We start from the raw sequence: 17,600 nt of genomic DNA on the forward strand, positions 1-17,600 counted from the left end.
CTTAGGGGCTGATATAGGTGGAATCCCCATTCTGACTGAAAGCGAGTGGAGGTGGGGAAGGAAGCCTCACGTGCAGAAGAGGAAGACGTGCTCACCGGGGAAATAGAATCAAGCCACCAGGTTTTATTTTCACACTATAAATAAGTTCCCCATTCCCATTTTCTTACATAATACATGAGATACGAGAACCAGAAATTCTTTTGGTGAATAATCAACTGTTTTATATGCCTACATACCAAAGAGATAATGAACAAGACTTATAAGGCACTGAAGCTTAGGCTAAAAGCAACACAGGCCACCATTAGAGCATTTTGATTTCAGAACCATGAAACATTCTCTATTGGTGTATTTGCCTGGGACGATATGGCTAACAATTAACATCCACTCTAGCACCGAGAGCCAGACACTTCTGGTTTCTATCGTGCCTTTCTGGCATAGATCCCAGATCTGCCTCATGAGCAGGGTAACTACTGAGGAGGCCTCTCTGATGGAAAGTTGGTTCCCAGCCAAAAACCTGAAGGGGTGTGACGCAGGCCAGCAGCCCCAATGGGCCCGGCCTTTGATGAACAAAAAGGTGGTGGAGAGGAGGCCTTTCTGGGGCAGAATGTGCCGTCTGGTGTGCTCAGGCCCACGCTGCCTTGAGTGGGCTTGTCTGCTGTGGTCGTCTTGTGCTCAAGTAGCTTTCAGATTGTTTCTAATCTTCGCACAAGGCTGTTGTTGATGGTAGTATACAGGAAAAGGGAGAACAAAAGGGCATAGTGGCTGTCAAATGATTGGAGGACGAAGCGGGTTATTCACCCAGGCTAAGTGATGGTGGGAGGAGAGTTGTGTCTTTAGCCAGTGCCCATCTTATACATGGGCTGTGCTCTGAACAGCCTGACCGCAAGGGTGTGGGTAACGTCCTCGGCCTGCGCCAGGGAGAAGAGGACACCCAGGAGGTCACTGTGTAGAGAGGGCTAGTGTCTGCCTCTAAGAAGAGATAGAAGGGCTGTGCCTACTTCTGTCCAGACACTAAGACCGCCAGCTCCTGAATGGACATATCTTTGTTGACGTAGCGGTCATACTGAGCGGGGGTCAGCCTGCCACTCTGCAGGGCCTCTTCGATGGAGAACTTCTTGCCAGACTTCCTGTCATGTATCACCGAGGACTCCCCGTTGGGACCCTTCACTGATATCTCCTCCCAGTCACATTCCTGGCTTCTGAGTTTTACAAACATGTTCCAGTCGATGAGCCCGGCACGGTGGGCTTCCTCCGGGGACAGTTCGCGGCCCGTGTCTGGGTCAATGACCACGATGGAGCGCCGCAGGTGGTTCTCTCTCTGTTCCCTCTTGACCGCCACGGAGCCCAGGCGCTTCTGCAGCTCGTCGATCTCAAGATCTTTGTCCTTGGAGAGCTTCTTGAGGTCATCCAGTTCCCTCTCCAGAGACCACAGTCTGGAGTCAAGGTTGGTCCCAGAGTCTGCCGTGGCCATGTTCCGCAAGTCTCGTGTTTCTGTTGCTGCTATTTCAATTTCTGATTGGAGCCTTCGGGTCTCAAGCTGCAGGTTTTGCCGCTCCAGCTGTAGTTTGTGGTTTTCCTCTCTTAGGAAGTCCAGTTCCTTGGATGATTTGGAGTTATGGAATTCCAGCTCTGACAACTTGGCTTCCAGCCGGTTCACCTCGGCATCCAGCTCCCTCTTGCTCCGGCTCTCCTCCTCCAGGCTGTGCTTGAGCTTCTGGATCTCCTGCTCGGTGTCGCCTTTCTCTACCTGGACGCTCTCAGAGAAGACCACCTTCTCCTTGACCTCTGCCTTCTCCAGGGCCGCCAGCTTCCGCCTCAGGGTCTCAAGTTCACCCTCCAGGAGTTGTCGCCGGTGCTGCTCTTCCTCCAGCTGGAGTCTGAGCAGGGCGTGCTCCCTGGCCTGCTGAGGGTCCTGCTGCAGGACCACCTTCTGCTTGCGGGTCACCTTCTCGCGGGCCTCGGTCTCCTCCTGCTCCAGCTCAGCCAGCCTCTGCTGTAGCCGCTGCACCTCGCGCTCGGCCTCCCTGCGCCCCTGCCGCTCGCGCTCCAGGTCCTCCAACTGCCGCTCCAGCTCGGCCCGCCGGCGCTGTAGCCGCCGCAGCTCGGCGCGCAGCTTATCAATCTGCCGCAGCTCAATGTCGATGCTCTCCCCGAAGGAGGTCACCTCTGCCCGCAGGCCCGGCTCCTCCTCGTACCTGACCAGCTCCTGCTGCACCACCCTTTCCTTCACATGTGAGAGCTCCTCCTCCTTCCGCGCGATCCTCTCTTCCTGGGAAGCCCTCTCCCTTTCCAGGTCCACCTGCTTCTTCTGCTCTTCTGTGAGCTTTGCCCTCAGAGACTCCACTTCCTCCTTGGTCTGGGGGTCCTCCTGGAATTGGAGGATCTCCTGGATCACCTCTTTGGTCTGGACCTGGGGTTTGGTGTCTTTCAGGGACTGGATTTCCTGCTTCAGCTGGTAGATCTCTAGGTCACATCTTTCGATCAGTCTGGTCTTGTCAACGATCTCCTCCCTGAGCCGCTGCAGCTCTTTCTCCATCTCGGGATCCGTCCTGTACTTAATGACTTCCTTGGTCACTTCTTTGACCTCCACCTGAGGACCCCGCCTCTTAAGGTCCTCCAGCTCACTCTGGTAGCTCTTGAGCTGTTCCTCAGCGCCCCGGTACTTCCGCTCCTGCTCCACGAGCTCTAGGCGCAGGTTGGCCACTTCGCTCTCTGCCTTAGGGTCCGGCCGCACGATCTCCCTGACCTTCTCCTGCACCACCACTTTGGCGTTTTCCTCCTCCAAGGCCCATATCTTCCGGAGCAGCTCGGTCTTCTCCCTCTGGCTGGCACGAGCCTTGGCGGCCTCGTCCTCGTACTGGCGGGTGAGATCGCTGACCTCCCTCTCAGCAGCCACGTCCTTCTCCACCTTGAGCACCTCCTTGACAGTGACCTTGCCCTCGGCCATGGCCCTCTCCTTCTCCAGCCTCTTGAGCTTGTCCTGGAGGAAGCTTAGCTCCTCTTCCTGCTTCTCCCGGAGCTTGCTCTCGCGCTGGTGGTCCTCCTGCAACTGCCGGTACTCTGCCTCCAGCTGGGGGTCGTTCTGCAGTTTCACCACCTCCCTCTCAGTGACCTTCTCCTGTGCCCGACTCTTTTCCTCTGCCAGGGTGGCCACACGCTGCTGCAGGAGGAGCACCTCTGCCTCTCGGGCGCTCTTCTGCCGCCGAAGCGCCTCTAGCTCCTCCCGCAGGTGCTGGACCTCATCCGCCTGGGCTCTGTCGGGCTCAATGCGCAGGACCTCCTTGACCACATACTCCTGCCCTCCGTCCCTGGTCTCCTGCTCCAGGGCGCGCAGCCGCAGCTGCAGCGCCTCCAGCTCCTCCTGCAGCAGCTGGTTCTTATGCTGCTCCTCCGCCAGGGTCCGCTGCAGCTGTTGGAAGCTCTCCTCCAACGCGGGGTCCGGCACCTTCTTCAGCACCTCCTTCCTCACCACCGACTCCTGTGGCCTCTGATTGCGCAGGGTTCGGATTTCCTCCTGGGCACTCCGGACCTCGTTCTCCAGCTGCTGCCTCCGCTCAGTCTCCTCTTCCAGCTCCTTCCTGATCTTCCATGCCTCCTCCCCTCTACGGCCTGGCTTGCTCCCTTGCAGGGTCTCGTGGGCCACTTCTGCTTCCGGCTGCTGTGACGGAGAAGACAGCGCACGGTCAAAGCCAGACTCGCAACATGTGCAAGGCTTGTCCCCCAGTCAGAGTAGATCTAGGTCACCTGGGAACCCCAAGAGGTGCCCTTGGTGCCAGTCCGCGTTCTAGAGTCCTGGGGCTGCTTTTAAAACAGTCTAACTAGTGTAGGTTTTAAAAATTAAATCAGGTAAGATATTTTAAAACTGCAGAAGAGTTTAAAATGAAACTGCAGTCTCCCACCTCTGGTCCTGATCCTAGAGGATGTCTGTCATCCTTGGAGACATTTTCTGTGCTCACACAGCATCTCTATTTTTGGTGTGCACCATGTGTTTATTTTTTCTGTACAAATGGTAGTCTCCTGTTCTGCACCCTGCTGCTCATTGCAGTTTAGAGAGAGATAATTCCAGCTTGGTGCAGAGAGTGCTACCTCACTATTCAACAGCAACATAGATCTCCACTGTATGGACAGACCACAATTTAACCATTGCTGATGAATATTGAGTTGCTTCCAGTTTCTTGGTATTACAGACAATGCTGTCATAAACATTGTGGGCTTTAAAAAATAACTTTTACTAGGTACTCAGCAAAAGTGTATTGAATTGAATATCCAAGTTCTCGTGTCAGTAGAAGTATTGTCTCGGGCCAGTCTTTGTACTGGCCCAGAAATGTTAGCAAGGGACACTCCCCTCTGCTCACAGGCTATCTCTCTGAGACACAGTGGGTCTTTTGTTTCTCACCTGTTTGGACAGTTTTAAGTAGAGTTTCTTACTAAGATCGATTACCTGTCGCAGGAGGTTCAGAGCAAACTCCAGATTCTGCAGTCTCTGTCTGTTGATGGCGTTAACTTCAGTGAACTTGGCGGCAAGAGCCGCTTCCTACAGAGAAGAGTTGCAGAAGCATGGTCAGCAAATAGTAGTCAACAGGCTGAGCCAGGAAGCTTGGACGTGGTTTTTGAGAAGTCTGGCATTTAGGAATAGAGGGACAGCTTCTTGCCCCTTCCTACCTAGAGTTACACTACAGTCTCACTGGTGGTGAGAAAATAGGATTTCGAAGAAGATCCAGGTTTCAGTCTGGGTCCCAGGGACCTCGAGCAAGTCTCTCTACTTCTCTGAGCCTTAACGTTCTCGTGTGTGTAAGGGACTAATACTACTGTCCCTCTTCTGTGTACTCAGGCAAGCAAAGTAAGAACTTCCCAAATCTATGACTCTGGCACAGAAACCTCCACCAAGCTGTCTTTCTAGGCATATCGATGTCACTGTCCCAGAACAGGTTCCTTATCTTCTTACCAAACCTGTTTGCACCCAGAAGGGCTCTCAGCTGGTTTCCCTATCTTGTGGCATTTGTGAGGCCTGCGTACGGCACAGCACTCACCTCTTCCTTCACTTTGGCGGCAGGAGATTGCAGCCTGGCTCTCTTGTTCATGTGGCTGTTCCTTCCATTCTCCAAGTCAAGAAGAGTCCTTAGTTTCTCTGCTTCTAACTCATAGTCCTAGGGGTGAGAGAGACAGTGCAGAGGGCAGATAAAAGCAGCCAAGAAGAGACCAAAATGTTCTTGTGCCTCTTCCAGCGGGCCCACACCTGCCCTTTGCCACGTGCTGGTTATGAAATCAACAGGATCTTCCTCACCCTGCACTGACTGCAGGCAGTTTTGAGAATTATCGTACATCAACAGTGCATAGCTACAACACTGAACAACATACGAGGCAAGTACCACCCTGTAACTCCCCTCCACCCGCAAAGAATCAACTGAGTGTTCCTCTCCAGGCCTTCCGACATGCCAGAGAACTTCACGCTCTGCTGCTTCAGGTAACCTCGTACCATAATCCCTTTCTCTAGTTGCCACTGCCCTACCTAATCATCATGTTTACTAGTCTGATGACTTTATAATCTATCAAGAGGATGCGTGACAATTCAGATAGCCATTCCTTTGCCATTGGACGTGTGGGTCGTTTCTAATTTGTTTTGCTAGTATAAATAATGCCACAGCACTGATTTTGTTATCTTGCATTACTCTTTTGTATTTTTTCCTTTGGAATAAATTTCCCCCAAAGAATTTGTGGCTTCAAAGAGTATAAAGCCTTTGTCTGGTATTTGAGGCCTTGTACCATGCTGCCTTCCCGAAGGGCTGCGCCAGTTTGCACAGCAGCCAACGGTGTCTGAGGATGGCCAGTTCCTCACCCATCCTGCCAGGGCCGGTGCTTTGGTTTGGTTTACGTGGTGGAAGGTGTCACCCTGCCGTTCGTGCCGTGGGCGGAAGTCTCAGGGCTCACCTTGACAGCTTGCTGGTACTGCTGGGAACTGGCGTAGACCTTCTGTACCTCCTGTTCTCTGCCTGCTATCTCATCTAGCAGGTTCTGTAAAACATTTTAAAAATCAAAACTAATTTTAAGAAAACATATTGATAAAGTAGCTGTAATCTTTTCTTCTCTAGTACAAACTACAGTGAATGGTTCCCTTGTGTATTTGTTTATGACAAAAGACAACGTTTAGGCCCATTTGAAGAAGGGCCAGGAAGATAATTATCTTTGCCAGGAAACAAATGTTTATTGAGTGCTTTGAGATGCCAGGCACTGTTCTAGTATCTTACTTAGATTATCTCCTTTAACCTTGTGCAGTGATCTTGTGCGATAAGCATCATCATCTCGGTTTATGAATGAGGAAACTGAGGCACACTGAGGTTCAGTAATTTGTCACAAGATGCAGGTCGAACCAGGATTTGAGTCTTGGCTATTGGATTCCGTGTTCCTCATCCCTAACCCCTAGGCGCTGCCCGGGGCATGGAGGAGGCAGGAATCTGGACGTTGGAAACAGGGCTTTCCCCACAATGGCACCTCTTGTGTTTCTGTGGCCCTTCCCTGTACAGCCAGCCCGCACTGAGTGTCCACCTGGGCCAGGCCCCGTGCCAGGCACTGGGGAGGGAGAGGTAAGTGTGTCGTGCGTGGTGCTTGTTCTCAGAGGCAGGTGCTGGGAGCTGAGGGTCTTCGCCCTGCTCCGTCTCCCAAATTTGGCTCCTTCTGTGGAAAGGCCCTCTGGCCCTCCCTTGCCACTGCATGCCTATAGAGCAGATGCAGCCATCCTACCTTCTGATTCTTCAGCTTGGTCTCCACCTGGCTCAGGCTGTCTGTCTCCTGCGGCTCATAAGTGGGGATGTTGGACAAGAACTGGAGCATGTGGTCGCAGCCGCTGCGGTAGTCGGCGTAGGCGGCCCCGGCACTGTGCAGGCTCTGGGCCCTGCCGAGGCAACGTGGGTCAGGCCTCTGCCACAGAGAGCAGAGGCCTTACCGAGCCCTCATTTTTTAGAAGGGAGAAAATTAAATGTGCCTTAACTGGAAATAATCTAAACATTTCCCAGAAAGAGTAGAATGTTAATTATGGAACATTAAGTTGGAGCATAGACAATGAGGTAGGTCCACCTGTACTGACTTGGATTATAGGACCTAAACAACCCACGAGTCAAAAGAGAACCCATCAGGAAGTCTTACAACTTACCAAAATTAAAAACATCAAAATTTGTGGAGCGCAGCAAAAGCAGTGCTGTGAGGGAACTACATAGCATTAAAAGCTTATGTTAGAGAAAAGAAAAACGATCTCAAGCCAACAATCTAAGCAAAGTAAACCTAACATAAGAGCTGGAAGGAAATCATAAAGAGAAGGCAGTGAACTAGGAAACAGGAAAATGGGAGAGGAAAAATCATTGGAACCAACAAGTTAGTTCTTTGAAATGGTCAATAAATCTGTAAACCTCAGACCCCTCAGAAGGAAGGAAAGAAGATGCAAACACAACAAAAGAAGATGACAACAACATCAGGAATAAGAGAGGGGTCACCTCAGGTCACATAGACAATAAAGGTTACCAAGAAGATACTATGAATGACTTTATGCCAATAAATTCAACCACTTAGATGAAATTGAAAAATTCCTTGAAAGACACAAAAGTAGATGATCAAAATAGCCCAATATCTATTCAGGTTGAATTTGTAGTTAAAAACCTCCCACAAAGCTCCAAACACCGCAGGCCCAGATGGCTTCACTCATGAAGAAATAGCAATTCTATGAAAACTCCTACAAAAACAGAAGAGGAGGAGGAAAATGCTCACAGATTCACGGGGCTGGCAAAATATGGGACAGGAAAAGTAAGATAACGTATGTATGGGATGTCGTCACTCGTATGTCCCCTACCTCCTTACCCCAGCTTGTATAGATTATTTTTAGAAGAATATGGGAGAGACTGGTGACAGTTTACCCTGGGGGAGGAGGGCCAGTCGTCATAGTCATGGTTTGAAATTTTACATTTCATATACGTATTATTCTTTTCAAAAAGAAGAGACTATTTAGAAAATAGTCTTGGACAGCATCAGAGGACCCCAGCCTGGGCCCTCCCCTGCCTGTCCCCCTCACCTGCACTGCACCTGCTGGCACAGGTTGTCGAAGCGCTGGCCCAGTTTGTGCACCTCGGCCTCCTGCCGCTCCAAGTCAGGGCAGTGCTCCTGGAAGCGGCTGGCTAGCGTGCTCGAGCACTGCTTGGCTGCCTGCAGGTTTTGCTCCACCTCGCCCAGGAGGGACTTCTTGGCCTGCAGCTCGGAGGCCCTGGCCTGCCGGGGTGGAGAAGAGACAGCGGCGCTGTGGCCAGAGCTCCCAGGAGTGGGCGGGATTAGGGATCTGCCTCCACCTCTCAGCCGGGCCGTTGCTGCTGTGTTTTGTTTCAGTGAACAACCCCTTGAAAAACCAACTTCTAAAAACCCTGCCCTGGATGGGAAGAGTCTGTCCACTCCGGCCACGAGGCCTTAGGAAGGCTTTGCTCTCCCAGCCCCTTTCGTCAGCTCTGAGGCGAGTCACGGGATGGAGCCTGAAAAAGGCCCTGCCTAGGCATCACAGACCGATCACGGGAGGCAGGCGTCCTTTTGGCCCAATGCAGCCATATCACGGGCTGCTGCACTTCTCTGAACCCAGATTACCCCAGCTGACTAGCCCTGTGGGCTGTGGGACCAGGAGGCCAGCTCTGTTCATCACAAGGGCCTGGGAACCTGGGATTTTATGCAGACGTTTTATTTTAAAATCCTGGCACCTGAAATTCCATAGGCCCCGTGAGCAGCTGGGATCTGTGCCACAGGCCTCCCATTTGCAGTTCCTAGGGCCTCGGTGTCCCCATTTGTCTACAAGTGGCGGGCGGTTGTGCCTGTCTCTGAGTCTTGGGCCCCAGACTCACCGCCAGCTCCTGCCTCTTGCTGTCCAGGGCGTGGCCACTCTCGGGCACCGTGTCATCCTGGCCCAGCTGGTTCTCGTGTGTGGCCAGCAGCTCCCAGGCCTGCTGCAGGCTCTTCTCCAGGCGGTTGGCCACGTCCACCCTGAGGACACCAGTCAGGAGTGGTGGGTGGGTGGCCGCTAGGTCCCCTGACCCCACCTTGACCTCCCCGCTTGCCCGCCTGCCACCCACTTCTCCTGGGCTGAGTCCAGCAGCTGTGCCAGGCGCTCGTATTTCCGGTTGGTGTCCTCCACCCGGGTCCTCAGCAGGGGCACAGTGCCACTGCCTGGGAGCGCCTGGATGAAGGCTTCGCACTCGGCTGTGCTCCGGGTCTTCTCGGGCTCGATCCGCAGCAGCTCATTGGTGATGTTCTGTGGGGACCAGAGCCCTTGTGTTGGCCACAGGCAGCCCCCACCCCCAAGGACATGCCCAGGATGGACACAGAGATTTCCATACTTCAGGGACAGTGGAAGTGGCTGGGAAGGCCGAGCCCACTCTGGGGAGTCTGACGGGGGTCTGGGTGCCAGCCCAGTGGGCCGTTTCCAGGCTGCATCCCCAGGACCTCTGCTGCAGGGAGACGGGGATAGCTCCAGTGACAGGCAGCCCCCAGAACGCACTGTTTTAAGCGCTTCACATGGATGATTCCTTTTAATCTTCGGGCAGCCCTGTGAGGGGGTCCCACCCATTCACAGGTGGGACCGGACCACGCCTGGCGTCCTAAGCCCTAACTCAGCCACATCATGGGCTACCGCACTGCTCTGAACCAGATTCCTCTAAAACAGGAGAGCCAGTCCCTGCCCCAGAGGTGCAGCGAGGACATGGGGAGGCGGCGGAGGGTGGGCCTGCCAGGTGTCCACACATCAGCTCACTCCATCCTCCCTCCGGGCTGCGCCCAGCCTGCGAGCACGGCGCAGCCCGGCCATGGAAGAGACAGGCTTGGGCTTGAATGACGTGTCTGTGGCCAAGCAGCGAGTGGCCCGGCCCTGCGGAATTCCACAGCCCACTTGCTGCCCTGCCTGCAGCCTCTTGCCAGTCGCCACTGTCATGGTTACAGTGACCATTCTGTGCCAGGCACTGAGCCGGTTGACACGCCATGCAGAAGCCTCACAAGCTTTGCCAGCTCACTCTCCTGGGGGTGTGTCTGGGAAGTGCCAGGGCTGGGCACCTCCCTGGAAGCCCAGGCCTTGGTCTAGAACCTGGGGAGTGGGTGGGAACAGCCCTGCCACCTCCACAACTCAGGACCTGGCTACCTGCGGCCATCCCTGCTGAACACCTACAGTGAAAGTCCCAAGGCCCTATAGGGATCATGCAAGGGCCCCAGAGAGCCAGGGGGCCAGTACAGGGCCTTCCCAGACCCAGCTTCAGCCTGGCAGTACCTTGAGGTCCTTGGCCCGCTCAGCACTGTCCTGCACAGCCCGGCCCTGCTCCAGCGGTGGCCGCAAGATCCCCGTGATGGCCTTCTCCTGCCGGTCCAGGTCACTGGCCACCTTGTCCAAGCCAGCCAGCAGCTGCCGCCCCTGCAGGTCAGAGGTATCTGCGGGAGGGAGGATACATAGGGTGACCACAGGGGATGTGAGGCCCAGGGAGGGAGCCTCAGAGGCCAGCTGCAACCTCCGTGGGCCCAGCCCCTCCTCCCTGGTGCCCCCAAGAGCTCTGTGCAGGTGGCCCCGACACCCACCTCCAGGGTTCTCCGTCTTCAGCACCTCATGCCGTTGCTGCAGTGCGCGCTTGCTCCCGGCTGCCTTCTGCCGCACGCTCCGGTACTGGCTGCCCAGGCTGTGAAGGCCAGTGAGCAGCTGGGGACCCAGGTAGCCCCCACCCCTCCACCCACAAAGGCAGGGCCCAGATGACGGCAGGAGTGGCTACGATGTCAGTCCTACTCTGCCCCTGTGTCCGGAAGCCTTCCTCTCTCTCCCTCCCCGGCCTCCGGACTTTCTTCCTTTTTCCTTCGTAGCAAGTCTTACTGCCTAAAATTGTCTCTCCATTGGCCTTCTCCACTAAGATGTTACCTTTGCGGGAGCAGTACACAGTAGGTGCTCAATAGGTATTTGTTAAAGAATAAATTAAGGCATTTGAATCATCCACTCATTCTTGGGTGCCTACTTTGCACCAGGCAGTGAACTAGGTCCTGGAGACACTAAAGCCAAGGAGCCGAGGCCCAGCGATACTGGCGTCTACACAAATCATCTTCCTAAACAGCGGTGCGTGTGGCGGGAGAAGGTGCCCGAGAGCAGAGGAGGCAGCCCACACCCTGCACCAAGTGGAGGGGCGGGCACCCTGGGGCTGGAGCCTGCAGCCGGGGGCCGAGCTAACCAGGTGACAAGCGGGCATTGCAGTAAGGAGGCAGGGTGTGAATCCAGAGGTTCATGCAGAGAAACCCTCGCCAGATGAGGCCCGCAGCCAGCACATGGCCAGCAAGTCAGCCAGCCCGACAGATCTGCCCCTCCTACTTGAGCCTCCAAGGGGGTGCAGGTGGGGGGTGTCAGTGACCCCCCAAGGCTGAGTCAGAATATGCCCAGGGCTGAGAATGGCTGAGAAGCCCCGGGATTGGGGCCAGCCCACACTACCTGTCAGCCAGAGCCAGGGCCTCGGGGTCGGTGGGTGGGATCATGAAGCAGACGGCGGGGGCAGTCAGCTTGTTCCCGGCGCTGTCTGCGAGCTCCCAACTCTCCCCGTTGTTCTTCTGCAGGGTGTAGCTGTAGCCCCTCGAGATCAGGCCCTGGCAGGGGCAGCCAGTCAGGACTTGGAGAGAGCTGCCTTAGCCGTGGCCTGGCAACCCAGTCGTCATTTTGCCCCTGTGCCCAACTCTTGGACCAGGGGAGGCTCAGCCCATCTCAGACCCTGCCCCAATATGTTTAGTGATAGGGTTGGGTCCATAGGAAGGGGCAGGTGTTGGGTCTGCCAGCCCAGCAGCCCACCTCCATTTTTCTCATCCCTTTGGGGAACCACCCCTCCCCATTCCCAGTCCACATCTAGTCTCCAGCTGGACATGTGATTCAGGCCTGGCCAATGAGAGACTGGCATTCCTCAACCACAGTGATTGAATCATGTGTCCACCCTAAACCAAACTGGGCTAATGAGAACATTCCCTGGAACTTTGGCTGGAATGGCTGGGGTTGCTAAGCTGTCTGAACTTAAGGCCAAGGCAGCAGGGGTGGGAGCAGTGAGAGGTACAAGTCCAGCACCATGAGGGGAAGGGTCAGCAGAGAGTGACAGCAACTGAGACACACAGATTCCTGAAATGTATGAGGCCCTGGATCCAGCTATATCACCCCTAAAACTTTTTAGTGACAAATCTGGACCTAGCCTACCTGGGGCACCTGGGGCAGTGGCTCACCTGGTCGCTCTCAAAGTCACAGAGCGCCTCCACGGGGATGGGTTTGAGCGGCGTCTCCCGGCGGTACTTGAGGGGCACGACCTGCTGCCCTCGCTTCTGCAGCCCCCGCACCACGTCCTCATACTTGTCCAGAGCCTTCTCCTGGTCCTGAAGAGAGTGGGTGGGGGCCAGGTGAGACTAACAGCTCTCCCTTGGTGGGAAGGGGGAGCGTGGGGGTGGGGCCCTCAGTGAGCAGGCAGGGAGTGTGGAGGGGGTGGCTCAGGGCTGAAGGCGGTGAGTGCAGAGACGCCCCCACGGGGCCAGCAGGGTCCCCGGCATCACTCACATCCAGCTCCCGCAGCAGCAGCTCAATCTGGTACTGGTCCTTGAAGTCGGGGCTGTACTTCTGGTCCAGGTCCGAGTCCACCTTGCGCAGCAGTTCCTGAGCATCCTTCACATCTCTGTGGAACTAGGGGACCAGGTGGCCTATCACAGACAGGCAACCACTAGAAGCACCTGGGCTTCTGGCTGTGGCTTCAAGCTCTGCTCTCCGAGGGCAAGATGGGACCCTGTGCTCAGCCTCAGGCTTTTCTGCTCAGGGACTCCCCAGCCTGGCCCCTTGGGGTCATCCGGGGAAACAGTTCCCTTCCCACCAATTGATGAGATGCCACCTCCATGACACCATTACATTTTCACTTATGTACCAGCAAGCTTTGGGCTCCCTATTATCCCATTCCTCCTTCTGTGCCAGGAACACCCTGACTCGATACTGTACTTAAACTCAAAGTCCTGATGTATGCCTCCCCTTTCTGTTCTCGAAAATTCTCTTGCCCGTTCTATGGTCCATCAACTCTTGAGTCATCCATTGTCAGCTGTCCCCAGGGCTGAATACTTGGATCGTGGCCACGAATGGGACTTTGGGATCCCCGTGAAGCTCACATGTGGCTCAGACATGGAACCAGGAGTTACACAGTTTGCCTGCTACGTTCAATTTTCCCCAGACACTGCAAGCATAAGGATCACCTGCAGCTTATTAAAAACATATATTCTTCTGGAAACGTGTCCATCACCGAATGGACAGACACATGTGGCTACAATATGCAATAATTATTCAGCCACAGAAAGAGAGCAGGGCACTGACACGCACTCAACACAGGTGGACCTTAAAAACATGCCCAGAGAGAGAAGCCAGGCACAAAAGATCACGTGTCATGTGACTCCACTTACTCCTCATATCCATCCTAGACAGGAAATATCAGGAACAGCACATGGCTGAGAGGTGACCAGGGGCTGGGGAAGGGAGGATGGGGCGTGACTGACGTCGGGTACGGAGTTTCTGTTTGGGGAGGTGAGAAGTTTCAGCTGTGGAACAGCTGCGATGGTATATTCACAATGTCGTGAATGTAATGAATGTCACTGAATTGTACATTTAAAAATGGCTAGAATAGGCCAGGTGTGGTGGCTCACGCCTGTAATCCTAGCACTCTGGGAGGCCGAGGCGGGTGGATTGCTCAAGGTCAGGAGTTCGAAACCAGCCTGAGAGCGAGACCCCGTCTCTACTATAAAGAGAAAGAAATTAATTGGCCAACTAGTATATATAGAAAAAATTAGCCGGGCATGGTGGCGCATGCCTGTAGTCCCAGCTACTCAGGAGGCTGAGGCAGGAGGATTGCTTGAGCCCAGGAGTTTGAGGTTGCTGTGAGCTAGGCTGACACCTCGGCACTCTACTCAGGTCAACAGAGTGAGACATTGTCTCCAAAAAAAAAAAAAAAAAAAAAGAAAGAAAGAAAGAAAGAAAGAAAAAGGCTAGAATAGTACATTTCATATTTTATATGTATTTTACCTAAATCAAAACCCACACACTCATCCCTGGGCCTCACGCTGACCCTGCACATCAGACTTGGCCCCTATCCCCAGGGAAGACGCCCAAGGGCCCAGCAAGCTCGTGACATGCCTGTGCACGCCATCAGAAGCGGGGGCTCCCAGGGCCTGGGGTGGCAGCCCTGCAAGGCTCCTTGACCAAGCGACAGAGGCCACGAGTGAGCCGAGTGGGCACTGAGCATCATGAGATAGCACCCCCCGGTCTGGGGGCTCCCGGGAGGCAGCTGGGTACCTGGTGGTAGTCCTCCATGTACTTGAGGTGGCTCTCCTCACAGATGAGCAGGTTCAGGTACTCCTTCCAGTCCGCGTGCACGGCCTCCATGTGCGCCTGCCGGGAGAAGGAGGCGCAGGGCGCTGATGGCACCCGGGACTACAGGGCAGGGCTGGTAGGATTCCAGGCGCAAGGATGGCGGGGAGGGAGGCACTTGGCATCTGCCTGGGTGTGGCTCCCACAGGGGTGGCCAGCTCTTGCTCAGGAGTGGGAGCAGGAGAGAGGGGGTCTGTCAAGCCAGGCAGGTCTGCCATGTACAGGTCCTCAGGTTGTGCGATGCACAAGGGGCAAGTGGAGTCTGTGTCCAACCAAAGTGGCACCTCTAAAAAATTCTCACAAAGGCACTGTAGGGGGTTGAACAGTGTCTCCCCTCCCCCACATTCGTGTCCACCCAGAATTTAGAATGTGACCTTATTTGGAAGCAGGGTCTTTGTAGATACAATTAGTTAAGGATCTCAAGGTGAAATCATCCTGGCACGGGCATGGGCCCTAAATCCAACTGGTGTCCTTATAAGAGGAGGGCAGGACACAGAGACACGTGGGGGGAGGAGAACGCCGCATGCAGAGGGAGGAGGAGATTGGAGCGATGCAGCTACAGGCCGGGGACCGCTGGTGTCCACCAGGAGTGAGATTGGCAGGGAAGGGTTCTCCCCTGGATGTCGCAGAGGGGACGAGGCCCCAGGACACCTTGATTCAGACTACGCCTCCAGAACCGCGTGAGAGTGAGTCCCTGTTGTTGGAAGCCACCAAGCTTGTGGAAACTTGTTGCGGCAGCCCCAGGAAACTACTGTAGCCTCGCGTGGGCTTGGAGTCCAGGGGCTGAGGGCAGGCAGTGGCAGAGTCAGAGCGAGATGGAGACGGGGAGACAGACACAGGGAGACAGACGGATGCAGGACGCAGCTTTCGGGCCCCCACCTCCGGGGCTGCCCGAGCTCCGGGGGCCCCACCCACAGGCAGAGGCTGCCCCGGGAGCACACACCTCGATGGAGTTCCTCCCCGGGTGCTCGGCCGCTAGCAGCTGGTCACCCTCACTGTGCAGCTTGTTGATTCGCTCCTCCTTGGCCTCCAGGTTCCGGTTGATGAAATTCTGCAGGGTGGGGGCGGGAGGTGGAGGGGACTCAGCGCCCAGCCTGGCAGCCCCGTGCTCCCCCCAGCTCCCCCTGCCCTGTCCCCAGGCCCCAGCGCCCACCTCGTACTGGCGCCGGCGGCTGGGGTAGTCGAGGTTGTGGTCGCTCCAGTCGTACTGCATGCGGCCCTTGGCCTGCTGGTCCAGCCAGTACAGCTCGTTGGTGCAGCGCTGCATGTAGTCCTGCAGCGAGCTCAGGTGCTGCTGCCGCGCCTGGGACGCCGCCTGCAGGGGTGCGGGCACGACGGGGCTCGGCCGGGCTCGCCCACTTCCAGCCAGGACCCCCCCCCGCCACTGCTAACAGCCTCCACGTGCCAGGACTGTGCTAAGGACTTCTCCAATACCAACTAATTTAATCCTAAAAGCAACCCTACGAGACAGGGACTCATAGGAGCCCCATTTCACAGACAAGGAAACTGAGGCTCCTCGAGGCTAAGTAATCGCTCAAGGTCGATTACGCCCAACCAGCCGGGGGTGGAGGGAATTCGGCTCCTAACTCTACATGCTGCTGCCTCTGTGTTCTCACATCTGAGGTGCTCGAAACATTTGCACAAGGAAGCACTTTTGTATCCCTTGTGCGATTTTAAAAAGAACGCACTCCTTAAAGGTTTGGGAAAGGGAAGTAAACACTTTTGTATAGAGAGCACGTAGCCTCGTACTTGGCACACAGCAGGTGCTTAGTAAGGAAATAAGCCGCACATGGCAGGACAGGCTATACCCTGGGGTCTACCAGGGTTGTCGTGAGCACAGAGGGCAAACTTGGGGTGCTGCTTGGGAAGGGGCGGGGGCGCATCTCTTCCCGGCAAACCCCCCTGCGTCCTGACCCAAGCGTCCACGGCCCGCCCGCGTCACTCTAAGCGCATCCATTCTCGTCTCACCAGCAGTTTCTGGTACTTGGCCCGGAGTTCGCTGTTCTGCTCCTGCAGACAGAGCGCCGGTTAGGGCCAGGACTCAGGGCCGGCCCTCCCTCCCTGGGCCCCACCGTGACCGCCACGCGGCCCACCTTATCCCCGTCCTTGGCCAGGTGGGGCCCGATGGCCTTGACCTCGTTGTGGAAGATGTTGTGCTGCTCCACCTGGTGGTCCACCAGCGGCAGGTCCGTCCCGAAGCTCTGACTGCTCAGCTTGTCCTGGCAGGCGGGAAGGCGGGCGGGGACAGCACGAGGCGGGGGCGCCGTGAGTTCCCCTCCCTGAGCGTTTACACCCCCAGCTCCCTTCCTCTCCCCGCAACCTCCGCGGCCCACACAGTTACTGCTTCCGTTTCCCAGCTGAGGAAACTGAGGCTGGGCGAGGGGGAAGTCGCCTGAACCGGGGTCACACCACCACAAGTGGGGGAGCTGAGAGTTGAACCCTGGAAAGCTGGCTGCAGCAGCCACACGTTTCTCAGCCATGTGCCGTGGAAGGCACCGGAAACGCGGTGGCAGGCCAGAAGCCTGGCCTCTCCCTGCTGCCTGCCCAGAGAGCCCTGCCAGGACCCCGATGAGCCCGGATCAGAGGGAGTGGCCCAAGGGCAGCCTCGTGGGTGGCTGATGGGGCCCAGAGCCAAACCTCCACTTCTGCTGTGTGATGCTGGACTTGGTGCCGCACCTCTCTGAGCCTCACTTTCCTCATCGGCACATCAGGAAACCCTGGGACCATGACCCCTCCCCAGCAGGACCGTGGTGCCCAAGACTCCGTGGGGCTCTCCCTGCACACACGGCCCCTCCCCGCCACAGCCGGCGGCCCCGCCCGGGCCGTACCAGCTTCTCCTCCACCAGCGCCGCCCAGTTGACCTGTGGGTCCACCTCCTTCACTGCCAGGTTGTAGATCTGCTTGTGCTTCCCGCGCAGGTTGGTCACGCGCTCCCTCAGCTGGCGGATGCTGAGTGGGGAGACAGGCCGCCCGTTCAGTGGCGCTCGTCGGCACGGGCACTGCCCACGCCCCGGGGACGCGCCTCCGTGCTACGCTGCGGCGCCAGCCCTGAGCCCTGAGCCCGGGAGGTGGGGGATGGGGCCTGAGCAGCGCGGGGGTGCGTGCAAACGCTCGGAGCTCAGACAGCAGGGCGGCACAGGGAGCTGCGGTCATACTGTGACCAGAACAAGGGACATCAACTCCCCGAGCCTCGGTC

General features: G+C 56.1%; 2 protein-coding genes across 2 annotated transcripts in view; one reads left to right on the forward strand and one right to left on the reverse strand.

Annotated features, from left to right (window-relative positions):
- UBN1 (ubinuclein 1) overlaps positions 1-5,709 on the forward strand; it is a 40,057-nt gene extending 34,348 nt beyond the window's left edge. Inside the window, exons 19-20 of the transcript XR_012913477.1 lie at positions 6-1,444; positions 5,226-5,709. The gene's annotated coding sequence lies outside the window, so the exon portion shown is untranslated. The remainder of the gene's footprint in view (positions 1-5; positions 1,445-5,225) is intronic.
- PPL (periplakin) overlaps positions 104-17,600 on the reverse strand; it is a 40,891-nt gene continuing 23,394 nt past the window's right edge. Inside the window, exons 4-22 of the mRNA XM_012743688.3 lie at positions 17,233-17,353; positions 16,498-16,623; positions 16,373-16,414; positions 15,558-15,719; positions 15,348-15,455; positions 14,330-14,425; positions 12,563-12,685; positions 12,238-12,384; positions 11,468-11,619; positions 10,579-10,676; positions 10,277-10,434; positions 9,093-9,271; positions 8,865-9,003; positions 8,057-8,250; positions 6,739-6,889; positions 5,929-6,012; positions 5,031-5,147; positions 4,442-4,534; positions 104-3,658 (exon numbers count right to left, since the gene is read on the reverse strand). Coding sequence (XP_012599142.2) covers positions 995-3,658; positions 4,442-4,534; positions 5,031-5,147; positions 5,929-6,012; positions 6,739-6,889; positions 8,057-8,250; positions 8,865-9,003; positions 9,093-9,271; positions 10,277-10,434; positions 10,579-10,676; positions 11,468-11,619; positions 12,238-12,384; positions 12,563-12,685; positions 14,330-14,425; positions 15,348-15,455; positions 15,558-15,719; positions 16,373-16,414; positions 16,498-16,623; positions 17,233-17,353 — 4,954 coding nt within the window. The 3' untranslated portion in view covers positions 104-994. The remainder of the gene's footprint in view (positions 3,659-4,441; positions 4,535-5,030; positions 5,148-5,928; positions 6,013-6,738; positions 6,890-8,056; positions 8,251-8,864; positions 9,004-9,092; positions 9,272-10,276; positions 10,435-10,578; positions 10,677-11,467; positions 11,620-12,237; positions 12,385-12,562; positions 12,686-14,329; positions 14,426-15,347; positions 15,456-15,557; positions 15,720-16,372; positions 16,415-16,497; positions 16,624-17,232; positions 17,354-17,600) is intronic.

Source organism: Microcebus murinus, chromosome 19, assembly GCF_040939455.1.
Source record: "Microcebus murinus isolate Inina chromosome 19, M.murinus_Inina_mat1.0, whole genome shotgun sequence".
Classification (NCBI taxonomy): Eukaryota; Metazoa; Chordata; class Mammalia; order Primates; family Cheirogaleidae; genus Microcebus; species Microcebus murinus.